Source organism: Pyrenophora tritici-repentis, chromosome 2 (genome assembly GCF_003171515.1).
Source record: "Pyrenophora tritici-repentis strain M4 chromosome 2, whole genome shotgun sequence".
NCBI classification, from domain to species: Eukaryota; Fungi; Ascomycota; class Dothideomycetes; order Pleosporales; family Pleosporaceae; genus Pyrenophora; species Pyrenophora tritici-repentis.
Window position 1 is genome coordinate 3,396,068 of NC_089391.1, and position 15,078 is coordinate 3,411,145.

At 49.9% G+C, this 15,078-nt stretch overlaps 4 protein-coding genes across 4 annotated transcripts; 1 reads left to right on the plus strand and 3 right to left on the minus strand.

The window, feature by feature from the left end:
- Positions 1–1,914: 1,914 nt before the first annotated feature.
- PtrM4_067400 (Membrane-bound metallopeptidase) lies at positions 1,915–5,895 on the plus strand (the record flags this gene model as incomplete). The annotated part of the gene is made up of 5 exons (XM_066105774.1): positions 1,915–2,445; positions 3,062–3,530; positions 3,588–4,319; positions 4,539–5,225; positions 5,498–5,895. 5 exons carry the CDS (start codon positions 1,915–1,917, stop codon positions 5,893–5,895), a joined length of 2,817 nt encoding a protein of 938 aa, XP_065964401.1.
- A 239-nt stretch (positions 5,896–6,134) lies between these two features.
- On the minus strand, positions 6,135–6,776 carry PtrM4_067410 (uncharacterized protein; the record flags this gene model as incomplete). The annotated part of the gene is made up of 1 exon (XM_001933433.1): positions 6,135–6,776. One exon carries the CDS (start codon positions 6,774–6,776, stop codon positions 6,135–6,137), a length of 642 nt encoding a protein of 213 aa, XP_001933468.1.
- A 460-nt stretch (positions 6,777–7,236) lies between these two features.
- On the minus strand, positions 7,237–9,048 carry PtrM4_067420 (uncharacterized protein; the record flags this gene model as incomplete). The annotated part of the gene is made up of 1 exon (XM_001933434.1): positions 7,237–9,048. One exon carries the CDS (start codon positions 9,046–9,048, stop codon positions 7,237–7,239), a length of 1,812 nt encoding a protein of 603 aa, XP_001933469.1.
- A 475-nt stretch (positions 9,049–9,523) lies between these two features.
- PtrM4_067430 (rve domain containing protein) lies at positions 9,524–14,092 on the minus strand (the record flags this gene model as incomplete). The annotated part of the gene is made up of 1 exon (XM_066105775.1): positions 9,524–14,092. One exon carries the CDS (start codon positions 14,090–14,092, stop codon positions 9,524–9,526), a length of 4,569 nt encoding a protein of 1,522 aa, XP_065964402.1.
- Between the last annotated feature and the right edge of the window lie 986 nt (positions 14,093–15,078).

The window sequence follows — 15,078 nt, forward strand, 5'->3', positions numbered from 1 at the left end:
TCTTTTAAGATGCGGCAAATATCATGATTGCTTGTTCCGCTTACTTAACCGTATAGACACACAGTAGACATAACGCTATATAGAATGCTGTTTGTAACACGAGCATCTTTAAAGTAGAATTATATAAGTTTAGCGCATAGTCTAAGGTTTTACACTATCTAGGTCGTAAAGAAGCAGGATAACCAATTACTTTGAACCCGCAAGGTAGCTAGAAGTTAGGTGCGTATTTCTTAAGATATCTGATTAGCGGTTACTATATAGTGTTTCGATAATGTGAAAGATGAACGAGCGGTAGAGCACCTAATCTGACAGTATCAATACGATATTCTTACCCTTCTGAGGGACGTTGAAAATTCCATAGCGTGACCTTTTCACTGGAGCACGCTGTGCAAAAGCATCAACTGGCCTTGTCGTTAAACTCTGGAACGCTTACGATTATTTCATACCTGCAGTTCTCAGGGCTTTCAGTGGGCCATTCACATTCTGCGCTGTCACAACAAGGAATACCCTCATATACCGGTTGTAGAGGTAGGAGATGGCGCCCTCTAAGAAGCGAAACAGTGACCATACCGAGAGCACGACCTGAGCACGTGGCATCAAGAAACAAAGCAGAATCGAAATTGCTTGTAGACATACATTAGAGGCTCCAGGTTTACGCTTGGTTTCTCGCAGGATATACATGCACAGTCCGCAACAATCAATTAAGTGGGTCCTAGAAGGTTCAGATTGGATTGATTGATTACCGCTTTAAGCCTAGTAGTTACCTATAGGAGTTTAAGCCCTACCTAGATAGGTAAGTGGGTCTAGGAGAGTGACCGGATTGAATTGATTGTTGCGGAGTCTATATACATGTGGCGTGAAAAGCGGTAAAATCAGTTATATTTACGTCTACTAACATCCCATAAAGTCTCAGATGACCTTAGAAACCAGTTGAAATGGGGCAGAGAGTAAGCTTGTTTACGTGTGAAAATGAGTTTGAATGACTTCCTAACAGACTCCGCAACAATCAATCGATCGACATGATTGATTCCTATATAGGTTAAAGAGTTACTTTATTAGGCAGCCTTTAACCTAGATAGGAATCAATCATGCCGATCCGATTGATTGTTGCGGAGTCTGCTTCCTAACAGCATCATCTTTTCGAACGTCCTGGGGTGAAGATATCTAGGTAAAAAACACAGTCTAAGGCTTTATACAACCACTCTTGTTGTGTCGTGCTGAGGCGATGATTATGAATTCATAATTCTCCAATAATTCTTCTCTTTGAACCTGTCGTAAAAACTTAAGAATCTTGTTTGCTGTGGGATCTTGTCTTAGCTATGTTTAAGTATCGTAAGGTGTAGACAAAGAGATGTGGGTTGCACTTTATCAAATCTGTACACAATAACAATCAGTCTTGAATCAGGGTTAGAAAGGGGTATAAGATGATAAACTATACACAAATCGCTTGTAAATAATTGATGTGCCCTAACTTCTTTCCTAGACCTCTCACCTATCATGATGCACCATGAAAGTATGTTGCTGATTTTCGATGATAGTACCTATATTCACAAAGCGTATATATGAGACTAACCACCCTTGTCTTATTTTTCGAGCTCAGCTATTGGAATCCGTCACCAGACAGCTTTTGGTCATGAGAAGATTTCAAAAGGCCATTTTGGTCTGGAATTGAAATATCTCCGCAGTGGTATGTGGGATTGACACACAATGGAGGATAAATTTCATTGTATGGAAACATCGCAGACGGAATACACTGTGAAATTTACAGTGTTGAACAATGTTTCCATCACGTCTACCTACAACATCACGCATGAGGACTTCGAAATATAATATAAAAGAAAGTTGTATTTTTCCCAGTAAGCCAAGATATACCAATAGCCAAACAATCAGAGAACCACACAAGTCACAAAAAATATGGATACTCATAGTCGATTTGGCCAAGGCCATCACAATGATCACATAATCCTTATGTGGGCTGTTATGACCATATCTCGATTCAACGAACTGTTTCCCTCCCTGGAGGAGGCGAACACCGTGTTTCGCAGTATCGAAACCAAAGCCAAAGCTCTACGACTTCGGTATAGATTCGACAAGGTGGCCCAAATCTTCTGCAGCAATGACATGGACCCCTGGGCTGGTGTCCCAACAGAAGAGGTTACCAAACTCTTCCTCGATATGGATAACGCAGCCAATGACTTTTATAACCGCACTGCTGAGGGTAGACAGATACTTCATGGGGACTATGAAGGAATCGCTTATATCCTCAATGAGTTTGCCATGTACTTATTCAGAAGGAACGGACAAGAACAACCAGACGCTGACGGTGAAGTGCCGATATTTAGAGCTATTGCACAACAGATTGCTGAGGTTTTGGACGACACTACTATAACATCCCGTTTTGAAGCGTTCAACCAGCCCATGGCTAGCAGACTTGCTATCAGTCAGGTAACTCAGTTCGAACTGACTGAACTGACTGCCAAGACTCAGTTCAGTCAGTCAGTTCTTGAGGCAGCTGGACGTCAGTCCAGTCAGTTCAGAAGCCTCCAGACTGACTGAACTGACTGACGTTAGACTGACGTTAGCTGTTTTTAAAGCAGTATTTTAGAGTTGTGAAAGCCACATTTAGTGCGGCTTCGAAGCCGCGCTAGTCCTAGATATAAAGACACTAATCCTATATAAGTTAAAGCATCTAGCTTTAAGCTAATTAGAGTTTGCGGAAATGCGCTACCCGGTGCGCACCTAGTAAGCCTTTCGCGTCGCGTCGCGTCGCGTCTGCTATACACACGACGCTAGACTACTGTTGCCATAATACTTCTTGGTGTACTTCATGTCTACTCCCTCTAATTCAGGCCTTCGCCGCCTTGTAGAATGCGACAAGCGCAATTCTCCTCTACCATCGCTATCAAATGCGCCTACTGTTGGCGATACTGCGAGCGAGGCCCAGGCTGATGAGCCCTTGGCAGTACAGGCGGACTTCCCCAACGACGGCGACGACGACGACGACGACGACAATTACGACGGGCTTGATTTTAAGCGTGTGCCGTATCTTGAGCGGCGCCAGGTTGAGCGTAATAGTCGCGGTGGGCCAAAAAGCTGGATCTACCGCCACGGCTGGGCCGTCTGGCACCGCAAGTACAAGAAAAACTACTGGCTTTGCCGGTACTGCCATCAACGACGGAAGCAGGAGGCTTGCTACGAGGCTGACAGCACTACAAACGCCGGCCGACACCTCTCAAGCAACAAGCCTGGACACTCACACGGACCTAACGGACCTGTACCAATTGCTAGCCGGGAGGGCAATATTATGGGCGCGCTCGCAAAGTCCCAAGTATATATTATGAGGTCTAAAGGGATAGAAGTATCGCAAGAGGTAGCAAACGAGATAGCAGCAAGCTTTTCAACCTCTCGATTTCAGGACGCGCTGAAGGACTGGGTAGTCGCGGACAACCAGAGCCTTCGCGTAATAGAAACGCCGCAGTTTCGAGCCATGATTGCGGCCGTGAGCCCGCTAGCCGAAGCTCTCCTTTGGCGTAGCCACTAAACGCTCCACGATCATATTATTACTGAGTACAATACATACATACTAGCTGTTGCCAACTACCTTCGCGAAGCCCGGTCGCTTATACACGTGTCATTCGACAACTGGACTTCAACTGGTGGGCAGTATGCTTTTACTGGCCTCTGCGTACATTACCTTAACAGCGAGGGCAAGCTAGTTGACCACCTGCTTGGGTTGCCTGAGCTACACGGGGCGCACACTGGCAATAATATTGCCGCTGCAGCAACAACAATACTTCGGCTATTTGGCGTTGACAACGCGAGGGTTGGGTACTTTGTGCTTGACAACGCAAGTAACAATGATACTGCAGTTGAGTCCTTAGCAGAGGAGTTTGGCTTTATCGCAAGCGAGCGGCGGCTGCGGTGCTGCTGCCATATACTCAACCTAAGCGCACAATTAGTAATTTGGGGCAAAGACCGTAGCGCGTACGAGAATGAAGCCGCACACCTTGAGGAAGAGGAGAAGTACATGGATGAGTGGCGCAAATACGGTCCTGTTGGCGTCCTCTTTGACGTGATTGCGTCTATCTGTACGCCTCAAACTCGACAACTACTAGAGCGCCTACAGTGCGAGGAGGCAGAGTCTCTAGGTGTTACACCCCACATCCGGCAGCTTGTGAAGCCTGTTAAGACACGCTGGAATAGCTATTTCAACACGTTTGTCCGTGCAGCTGAGCTACACGGCCCTATCGATGGCTATATTGAGTGTAAACTTGAGGAGCATAGTGCTGCAACAGCAACCTCACGACGCCGGAAGAATCGTGAGCAGCTCCCTGCTGCCCAGCCACGGTTATATATACGCGAAGGGGGTCTAAGCGGCAAGGACTAGGCGACAATAACAGAATACATTCGACTCCTTGAGCCATTTGCCGAAGCTACACGGCTACTTAAAGGTCGCGGCCGACACGGCCGACACGGCGCTATATAGGAAGTTCTAGTAACGTTTGAGTAGCTTCTTAACCAGCTTAAGGCTCTCAAAGACCGCCTTAAGGATGTAAATTACGAAGATCTAGATGCGCCTGAAGATCATCTTATTACAAACGTTAACCTTGCACATTGTAAGCTTGCTAAGTACTACGCAAAATTCGATAACGCGCCTGTCTACTACACTGCTACAATACTACACCCGCACTACAAACACCACCTCTCAGCGCTCTGGAAGGTGCCTGACACCCATGTCACTGCCCGTGACGGTGTCCACTATCGCGACGGCTGGCTTGACAATAACCACCGGGCATTCCTGCGTATGTGGCAGGGGCGGAAGGACTCTGCAGCCACTTCAGCTCACACTGTAACGCCGCCGCGTAAGAAGCCCCGGCTAGGGATTTCAACGTCGCGATCAGCTTTTCTACAGTCGTCAATTGAGCAAAGCACACGGCAGTTAGAGGCAAGCCTTGCTGAGGATGAGTATGAGATATGGAAGCGGCAACCAGCGTTAGCTGAGGAGGATTGGCTGTCTCTTAATCCGCTTCTATACTGGGAGTCAGTTGCTGGGCAGTTCCCTATACTCTCAAAGTTCGCTATTGACGTCCTAACAATACCAGCAGCAGCGGCAGACTGTGAGCGGACTTTCAGCGAGCTTGGCGACATGTTAGGCACCCGGAGACTCCATATGAAGCCAGAGCTTATTTCAGCTTTGCAGAGCTTGAAGAGCTGGAAGAGGCTTGGTATACAGCCAACAACTACCTCAGCTTCTGGGCTAGCGCGCACACTATCAGAGGAAGAAATCTCAAAAGTACAGGAGCATTTATCTCAGTTCGACGTCAGGTAACTCAGTTCAGTCAGTCCAGTCAGTCCGCAGGCCGCGGCGACGTCAGTTCAGTCAGTCAGTTTTAGTTTAATTGAAAAGTCTTGGCAGTCAGTCCAGTCCAGTTCAGTGACCTCAGGACGTCAGTTCAGTCAGTCCAGAGAGCTCCGGACTGACTGAACTGACTGATAGCAACTCTGGAAGTAGTACGGGAGCGAGATAAGATAGAGGAGAAACTCCAAAAAGCACAGGCCAAGAAGCAGCGTGAGGAGGTTCAACTGCAGCGTCAAGTTAAGCTCGAGGAGAAGCGTGTAGAGAGGCAGAGGCTCAAGGAGATAAGGGAGCTTGAGCGAGCTGAGAAAGCAGCTGAACGCGCGCGCAAAGTTGAAGCTCAACACCAGAAAAAAGCCACCCAACAAGCTCAACAACGCAAGCGTAAAGCCTCAAGAGCGCCCTCTTCTAAGAACAAGCGTCAAAAACGAGCGATGGAGGATAGAGCTCGCGATAGAGTTGCATCTCCTCCATCGCCTCCACCACCAAAGACCACATCACGTGGCCGCAACGTCAACCTCCCACAAAAATTCAGATAGTACAAGTTAATCGCAAGTATCTAATTACTGCAATGCTATGTTTTTATTAATATTAAGCTATTGTGTGGTGTTGTACAGCTTCAAATTTGAGATCGCTAAGATGGTGTTCGCGGGGCATGAGATGAATCCGGGCACAAGGTGCACGGACACGTTACACCTTCAATCTAACGTGGCGCACTATCCCTATCCATGCAAAACCATGCACAATTGCCCACTTCTCCACCCTCCCAGATCACCAATCAAGGCTCCACAATCTTCTCCAAAGCATCATTCATAATGTTCTCGGCCCTCTCGGCCTTCTCCTCCACACTACGCCCCGGAACCTGCCACTCCAAAATCGGCTTCAAACCTTCCCAGTACAGCAGATAATTGCCACCAGGTTCAGTCATCAGATCACCCAGCTCCTCGCCCTGCGCCTCCGCATGCAGACGCCTGAGCTCAGCCTCTGTATCCAACACCAGACGCAGCAAATGCTGGGCGCGCATGTCTAGAATTATAGGCGGTTCAGCGAGATTCATAGAGGTAGCTTCTTTATTCATATCGGGGCGGCTAGGGGAGAGACCGAGCTCGCGCTCTTTCAGGATGTATGCTTTTGCAAGTCTAAGCTTTGTGGCGAGGAGGGAAAGGTGGGCGATTTCTTCTTCGGGGGTGAAAGAGTCAAATGCGGGGGGCTTGAGTGGCTCAAGGTCAGCTGGCATTGGTGTGACTGCGATATTGAGGTGGTTGAAGCCGTGGTCGACTTGGTTGGCAGCGACGTCTGGGTTTGCGTTGCGTGGGCTGAAGGCATCGGCGGAGACCCGGTAGCGGCAGGAGTCGTCTTCAGGAAGCCTTCGGGCGCTGTAGTCTTTGTCATTGACGCCGAGACGGTTGCGTGGTGCCATTTCAGCTTGTTCTTGTGTGTGTATCTTGAATGAAAGGCTAGTCGAGTCTGCTCTTTCGTCTAGTTGGTGACGATATCGCGATTTCTGGTGATGAGAAAGAGGGCTTGAGAATGGAGGTTTTGGTCGGGCTTATATAGGGGATGGTGTGGTGGAAAATCCAGTAGTTATCAGAGCACAGAGTGAATAACATGCTCATCCAGGATCACGTGGTCGCAGGCCGGCACTGTGAGTGAAATTACAATTGCTCTCTTGTGTTAATTCAATAAAGTAGAAGCTATAGAAGCTTGGCAGATTGCGCTGTTGAGTTGTCACGGTGGGGAAAGTCGTGTGCATTCTGGGGAGAAAAGCATGTTATGACGTAAATGTTATTGTTGACCCCAAGGCACCAACTTCTACATGGGCTTCAAGATGAGCCAAAAGGCGACTACTTACATCGACTCAAGTCTCAACACACAGTGCACTACTTGTTCTGGTGTATCACACCAACACTGATCTCCACTCCACCCGCATCCTGGACTGCCTTCAACATCCCCTCAATCTTCTTCAAAGCCAAATCTGTAGCTTTGCTAAGATTCAAAGGTACAGAGCCATTATGAATCACCTTCATCTCGGGGTCCAAGTTGTTGTCGGCATTTTCCTTGATATCTCCGTATTTCCAGCGCCCAAGGTGCATCATTTCACCCGTAGTTAGGTAATTCAGCAGGCCAACAAGCGCAAGTGGTTCGCCATCGATGAATGCAACGTGTTCATCATTTGAAGAAAGGCGGATTTCATGTCTGAATGGCTCCTCACGCCAATCGAAACATTCCATCACGGTGTCGCCTTCTTCATCCTCGCGCTGCTCATGGTCGCGAATTTGGTAGCTCCTGTCTTTCCCCCGATCACAAGAGAGGTACTTGATCTCGTCCTTGATATAGTTGAAGCCTACAGAGCCTATATACACATCTGATCCAGTAGGCTGAGTGGCAGGTGCGTAGTGTTCAGTGAACACGATTCGGCATGGCTTAATCGGCTTCCTAGGGTCGACACAGAGTTCCGGTGCAGAGGACCATCGCTCATCAGAATGGATTACGCGGGATCGAAAGGCTCTATGCTCTTCTCGTGATGCCGAGAAGATGCCGCGAGAAGTTCGCCACTTCACGAGTTCAAACGCTTGCACTTTGACTACCTTCTCTACCTGTTCAGGAGTGGCGATCCGCATCAACTTGCTCGGTGAAAAACCGCATGTGCATGATGACGCGTCGTGCATCTCAGCAGAATATGTATCTCGCTGAGCGTAGATCTCATGCAAGTGCAGCTGGGGCCTCTTCTCATGCCAGTTGGGCTGGTTGTCGTCCTCGTGCGTGTGCTTGCGCTTTGTTCCAATAATCTCTTGGGTTTGGTAAAACTCGTCCTTTGGGCAAAGTTGAGGCTCTAAACGAACTGGCTTTTGTGGACGGAAGTTTTGCAAATGGCTATTTTTGCTAGCAAGGATATAGTTGTTGACGACTTTAGTCGCAGAAATAGCCACGAAACCGTCATCACCGTCTTCAGCAACGCTAGTGGGCAATCCCTCATCTCTGGGTTGCTCGAATTCGTTTTCTAACTCATCGATAGACGCCGTAGCTCCAGATTTCAGGCTTGGTGCCGTGCGTTGCTTCCTGGCTTCAATGTGAGCCAGGAGAGCATCGATGATCTGATCTGCAGACACCTTCCCCTCTAGGGGAGTGATATTATAGCCGTCATCTTTTAGCAACTTGAGTCGAGTAATGTTGCTAGACTTTTGCTTCCAAGTGATCTTGGACCAATCCTTGTCAAGTGTAAGTCTATCTCGCATGATGATGCCCTGGGCCTTTTCTTCCCAAGCGTACGTCTTTGGGACATTTGAAGCCCCTGGAATAGTGTCTTCAAGGGATTTTCGGGGCGTAGTCGTGGACACGGCTACCTGAGCTCTACTATCAGATGGTACAGCTTCTCCGGTAGCTGGTTGACAAGAAGGGACCAGCGATGACGGCTTTAGGGGCTTTAGACCAGCCTTCTTGCGCATCGATGCAATGAGCTCCTCGTCCGGATGTTGGTAGTTGTGGAGAACGTTGGTATGGACTAGGGGGCGTTTGAGCTCTCTCTGACTGAGTTCCTGATCTGGGCTTGTCGTTTGCGTGAGAGACGTCTTAACCCTCCCCATATTGGCAGCCTTTGTGATGTTTTTCGATTGGTTCTTGCCATGGTGTCGTGGTATTGGGACCATCTTCCGAGACAACAGTTTGGTCATAGGAAATAGAGTTGGTGCCATGGTAGAGATGAAGAGGTGGATAACCAATCTGGGTGTTCTTCGAGATGTATGACTTCCTTGTTGTGAAGGAAGTAATAAGTGGTCCGGGTTGCTTTTTGTGTGCGGTGTCGATCGATCATGTTCGAAAATGCTCCGTGTGATGCGCGGGAGTTCTTGAACAGAAGGGAAAGCAGTGGTGAAAAGTGGGGTTTCCGGGTGGTTGAGTATTGAAATTTGTCAAGCGTCAAGGTTGGGGAGAATCATCATGTCGTATTAGAGCTATCGGGAAGAGGTCTATATACGCAGTGGGAGGAGAGAAGGAGCTAGGCCGTAAAGGTACTAGCGGGTAAATAGGTGGCTGCCTGGTTGCCCAAAGAGGAGCCAAGGGATAAGCCCTATGGCCGACACACCCCCCGGAACCAGGTGGCAAGCCATCTGAGTGAATGAAATGTATAGGAAATCGTAAAGAGACGTTCGCTGGAGGTGCCTTGAGAGACTACATGCGGGGAACGTTCACCATATCGATGAGGCCAATGAACTTAGCGTGCTCTTGTTTGTCGAGAGGCTTCGTAAGGCCGTCGGCGGGCATCTCTACGCCGGGGAGATAGTCGAGCTTGAGGTTGCCGTCTTTGTACTGCTGCTTTGTATACTTGAAGTACGCGTCGATGTGCTTTGTACGCTCGTGATGGCCGTCCTTGCGGATCATATTAAGCGCTGGCTGATTATCGGTGTACAGCTTGAAGGGCTTGAGGTCGTTACCGACGTATCCAACCTGAGAGAGTAGGCGTTGAAGCCAATTGATCTCTTTGGCAGCATACGTCATGGCAATATATTCTGATTCTGTGGAGGAGAGAGTAACGAGGCGCTGGCGGTACGATTTGTATGAGACGACGCCTCCAGCCATCTTGATGACGTAGCCGGAGGACGACTTGCGCTCGTTGTTGTCGCCATGGGCGGAGTCACTGTAGGCCTTAAGGCCTATCATGTGATCTGGGTCGTCCATATTAGCGTCTTTAAGGTCACCTTGGTACTTGATGCCGAGAGTTGCCGTGCCGTTGTAGTAGCGGAGCATGTGCTTTAGCAGTGACAGTTGCTCTGACGTAGGGTTGTTTGCAAAGCGTGCCATGAAGTTCACGTGCCAAGCTAGGTCACAGCGAATAATGGAGGTAGGATAGAGTAGCTTCGCGACGAGCGATTGGTACTGCTGTATAAGGTTGTTGTCGGCGATGTCATCACGCTTGATGAGGGTGAGGGCCGACTTTGGGAGGGGGTTGTCTGCCTTTGGAGCGTTGGCGAGGTGATACTCATCGACAATGCGATCAACGTAGCTATCCATCGTCATAGAGAGAGAGCGGTTGGGACGATCGCGGAGGATTCGAATTCCCAAGTAGAAACCAATTGGGCCAAGGTCACGAGCCTTGTATCGATTGAGGAGTTGTGACTTAAGTGCCTTCATAGAGGTCACGTCACGTGTAATAAGGATAAGGTCGTCAACGTACACGACTATGATGGCCTTTGTTGTTGGGTTGACGAAGACGCAGGGATCTGCTTCGATGGGCTCGAAGCCGAGATCTTTGAGAGAGTCCTTGAGGTCGTTGTACCACAATAGGGCTGACTGACGGAGGCCGTACATGCCGCGGCGAAGGCGAACAATATTCCCAAAGCCAGTACAGCCTGCGGGCAGGCGAAGGAGGACAACGTCATCGTCGTCGAGGTGAGCGTTGAGGTAAGCAGTAATCATGTCGATCTGCTCACACTCTAGATCGAAGTAAGCCACAAGGGCGAGGAGGATGCGGAGCGTAGAAGTTCGGACGACGTAGGAGTAAACCTCGCGGTACCAAATTGATTCTTGTTGCTTGTTGCCGCAAGCCACCATGCGAGCCTTGTCTTTCACGTGATAGCCTTGAGCGTTGCCTTTATACGTCCACACCCATTGACCTGGGATGATCTCATACTTGGCAATCTCCTCTGCCGTAGCAGGGCGCCAAGTACCGTTGGCGATAAGAGCGTTGTACTCATCGTCCATTGCGAGTTGTAGATCATCGCGGCGAGGATGTTTGAGAAACTGACGATAGTTGCGAGGCTCCGGTGGAAGTTCTGAAAGCTTTGAGCCGAGAGTGGGCTTGACGAGAGCCATGGCGAAGCAGCGATCAAAAGTAGATGAAGTGAAGAAAGCACGTGCCCGGCGATTGCGAGGGCCGTGTATGATATGAGCTGGGTTGAGGTCCGCGTTAATCTCATGTCGACGCGCTGCCTTGTTGTTACCACGGGTTGGAGGAGCTGGTGGAGCTTCATCATCATCCTCGAAACCATCAAAGCCATCTCCGCCATCAGCACGAGGTAGCTGATGATTGTCCAAATCGCCGCCATCACCATCTTGCGGAGGAGCGGGTGGAGTTGTAGCGGCGTCGGCGAGGCGGTTGATGAGAGGTTTAAATGGGAGCACCTTCGGTGATGGTGAAGGGCCGATGATGGGAGACAATGGAGGAGTGGAGGGTGAGTCGTAGCTATCAAACCGCACGGAGGCGGTGGTAACGATCTCATCAGTCTCTGGGATCCACATCTGGTAGATGTTCTCGCCGATCATACCGACGAGGTGGCCCTTGTGAGCACGAGGTGCAAATTTGTCACCTTTAACGCGCTTCTGGGCGGGTATATGGGCGTATCCAACATGGCCGAAAGCGTGCATCTTGGCGACGTTTGGGACTGGGTTTGGGTAGCCTATAGAGCGATTCCAGGCCTCTAAAGGAGTGATCTTTCCTGGGAGGTTGCTGTTGGAGACGAGGTTGTGAATGCGGGCCATATATTTGGCTGCGTAGGGCCACAGCTTTATAGGAAGCTTGGCTGCAATAAGAGCTCCGCGAGTTCGATCCTCTGTGATACCGTTGGCGCGCTCTGCAATACCATTGCGAGTGGCATCATAAGGTGGTGACGTAACTACCTCGATGCCCACGCTATCGAAGTACTGCTTGTTGCTGGCGTTAATAAACTCGCGAGCGTTGTCGGTATGGATAGTGATGGTAAAGCCTTTGGCCTTCATAGCTTTGCACCAATTAATAAGCTGTTGGCCTAGTACAGCGCGGCTGTCTGATGTGAATAGCCACTGTCGGCGTGACTTGCCATCCGTGATAGGCATGAAGTAACGCTCTCCATCTTTTCCAGGTATAGTGATGGGGCCGACGACATCGACATGGACCTTGCCAAGCGCTGTATTGGGTGGAGTTTGTTGAATTCGAGAGATATTTCGCTTTGATTTGGAGAGGCCGCAGGGCTCGCAGTTGGTGACGGTAGAAGTAGTGAGCTTCATCCCATGTACAACTTTTGCAGTGTCCTTAATAGCGTCTATTCCAGCGTGTCCCATGATATGATGCCAGTCGGTGGCTGGCCGTGAGGATGAGGGCTCATCGGCAGAGCTTCGATAGCAAACAAGAGAGGCGTATGAGAGAGCGGCCGGCGCCTTGGAGGATTCTGTAACTACGAGAAAGTTGGGTATACCGTCGATCTCTGGTAAGTAAGCTAGCTCCTCATCTGAGGCAGTGTACAATTTGTCCTTGCCCGAGTGATACCACACTCCCGCGCGCTTGAATGGAGCTTGGGAGATGACGTTGGTGGCGAAATCGGGGCAGTAGAGGACGTTTTGGAGTGAGATCTTCTCTGTTGTTCCGTCGGCTTTGACGACTTCAAGGCGTACAGTGCCAACGCCGGCGGCGGTGGTTGATCCGGTAGAGCCGTGTACGTCATTGTCGATTGGAGCGTATTCGTAAAATTTCGAGCGGTTATTGAAGACGTGCCGGTTAGCGGCAGTGTCGTAGCAGTACCGCTGTTGATAGTCGTGATTGGAGACTGCCTTCTTGAGGAGAGTCGGAGAGACGAAGGTGGCGACTGTCACGTATGAGTGAGCATCGTACTGATCAGCATCGTCGTCGTTGCTGTTCTTGGCCACTGTAACGTTTGTACGAGCTGCTGCAGCTGCGGCCTTCTTAGCGGCATTGTCTGCGGTGCGCTTCTTAACATTATCTGGGGTGAGAGAAGGGTGAAGTTTCCAGCAAAGCTCATTAGGTCCTGGGTGCTCTCGCTTGCAGTGATCGCACATTCCAACAGGCTGAGGAGTACGCTTCTGTTGGTTGTTATTGCGCGTCGGCAGAGACGAAGGAGTAGGAGTAGAGTTCTGGTTGCTGTTGTTGCCATTGCCGCGGCCATTTAGGCGTGTGAGAACGCGCTTCTCCTCCGCTTGTTTAGAGACGGAGAGGAAAGTCTTCACGGGCTCATCTGGGGCATGGCGTAGGTGATCCTCGAGTGACGCGACGAGCGTGTCGATAGACCATGTATGGCCTTGGCGGAGGTCGTTATTGCGAGCTTCTACCCACTGTGGGAGTACACGAGCTAAGCCGTGAAGGAAGTGGATGATGAGCAGGTCTTCGATGTCGCGGTCGGCGGATGTACCAGGTACTGCTGAAGGCTTCTTCCATCCAAGTGTGATGCCTTGTACCGTGATGTCATTAATTGTCTCGCGAAACTTTCCAATATAGCTGCGGACTGTGGGTTGGGTCTCAGCGCGGAGGTCGATGAAGGCAGTCCACGCGAGAGCAGCATTGGCGTAGTCACCGTTGCTGTTTAGGTCCTTGAGAGCCTTGTACATATCGTGGGCGGTGGGGCAAGTGCGCACCTGAGCTACGAGAGGCTTGTCAATGGATGAGAGTATGGTGTTTTGGAGTCGGGCATCTCGGGCGACCCATGAGTCAAGCGCAAGCTTGTCCTCTTTAAGTAGCTGTCGAGCCTCATTGTTGAACGGTCCTATAGTCTTGTTGAGTTTGCCGACACGGTCAAGCTCGGCTTGGATAACGTCTGTTGAGGTGCCTAATGGATGAGTGATCGGGCGCTGCATGGCGGTAATGCGATATTTGTCGTCTGTAGCGTCAAATTCTGGGCGCGGAGCGCCATCTAGGACGGCTACAGCGCCATCGGCGGCTGCGTAATTGATGAGTTGTTTAATCCAGTCCTTCCAGTTTTTGCCGTCGGCTGCAAGGCGCGCTGTGACAGCTGTGGAGGAGGTGTAAGTTGCCATCGCGGCGGACGTCGAAGACCGTTCGGCTAGCGATTTTTGGCGGTGAGCAGCGAGGAGCTCGTCGTCGTCCAAGCGATCGATGAGCTGCAAGTTGCGGGGTCGCGATTGCTAAAGTGGCGCGCGATTGCGACGTCACCGAGCTGTTTTGCGGGGAGGGTGATGATCGTGATGAGGCGCGCGGGTCGTCAAAATATCTAATAGAATTATCGTGAGCGACTACGGGAGCGGGTGAGGGCTCATAACCTGTCAAGCGTCAAGGTTGGGGAGAATCATCATGTCGTATTAGAGCTATCGGGAAGAGGTCTATATACGCAGTGGGAGGAGAGAAGGAGCTAGGCCGTAAAGGTACTAGCGGGTAAATAGGTGGCTGCCTGGTTGCCCAAAGAGGAGCCAAGGGATAAGCCCTATGGCCGACAAAATTAATGCCTGAGGATAGGAGGCGTTTTGTCCTTGGTGGCGTGAGAGAGAAAATGCCACTACCGCGCGACCCAATCATTCAAGCATAAATTGGTTAGGTCGCTCATATTGACTGCCGCTAGTCTTTAAAGGGATTTGAAAGCGTGAGTATAGAGTAGGGAAAGTCAAGGCGCTCACAGAGAACTGATATATTAAAATCTGGTACATGCTTAGGGTAATGGGTGAAGGATGCTGCTGCAAAGCTGTAGCCCGCTAGCATCGATCTAGGTGGAAGATATAACGGTCATTTCTGCTTAAATTCCAGTAATCGATGAAAGTAATACGACATCGCCCAGCATAACGCGCAAATAATCGCATGTTCGATGTACAAAGAAAGCATGACCCAACATGAAAGACAGAAGACGAGTCGAATCGGCAGCCTGGATAATCTCAAGGGAATATCTGCAATCGTAAAATTCTGGGGAGAGTTTATAGTAGTAGTGGAAGTGCTTTGGCGAGCAGCATAAACTCAGTTACTCGCGCGGGGACCAGGCGTCGATGTAGTTGTATTAGAGAGGATTATAGTCGCG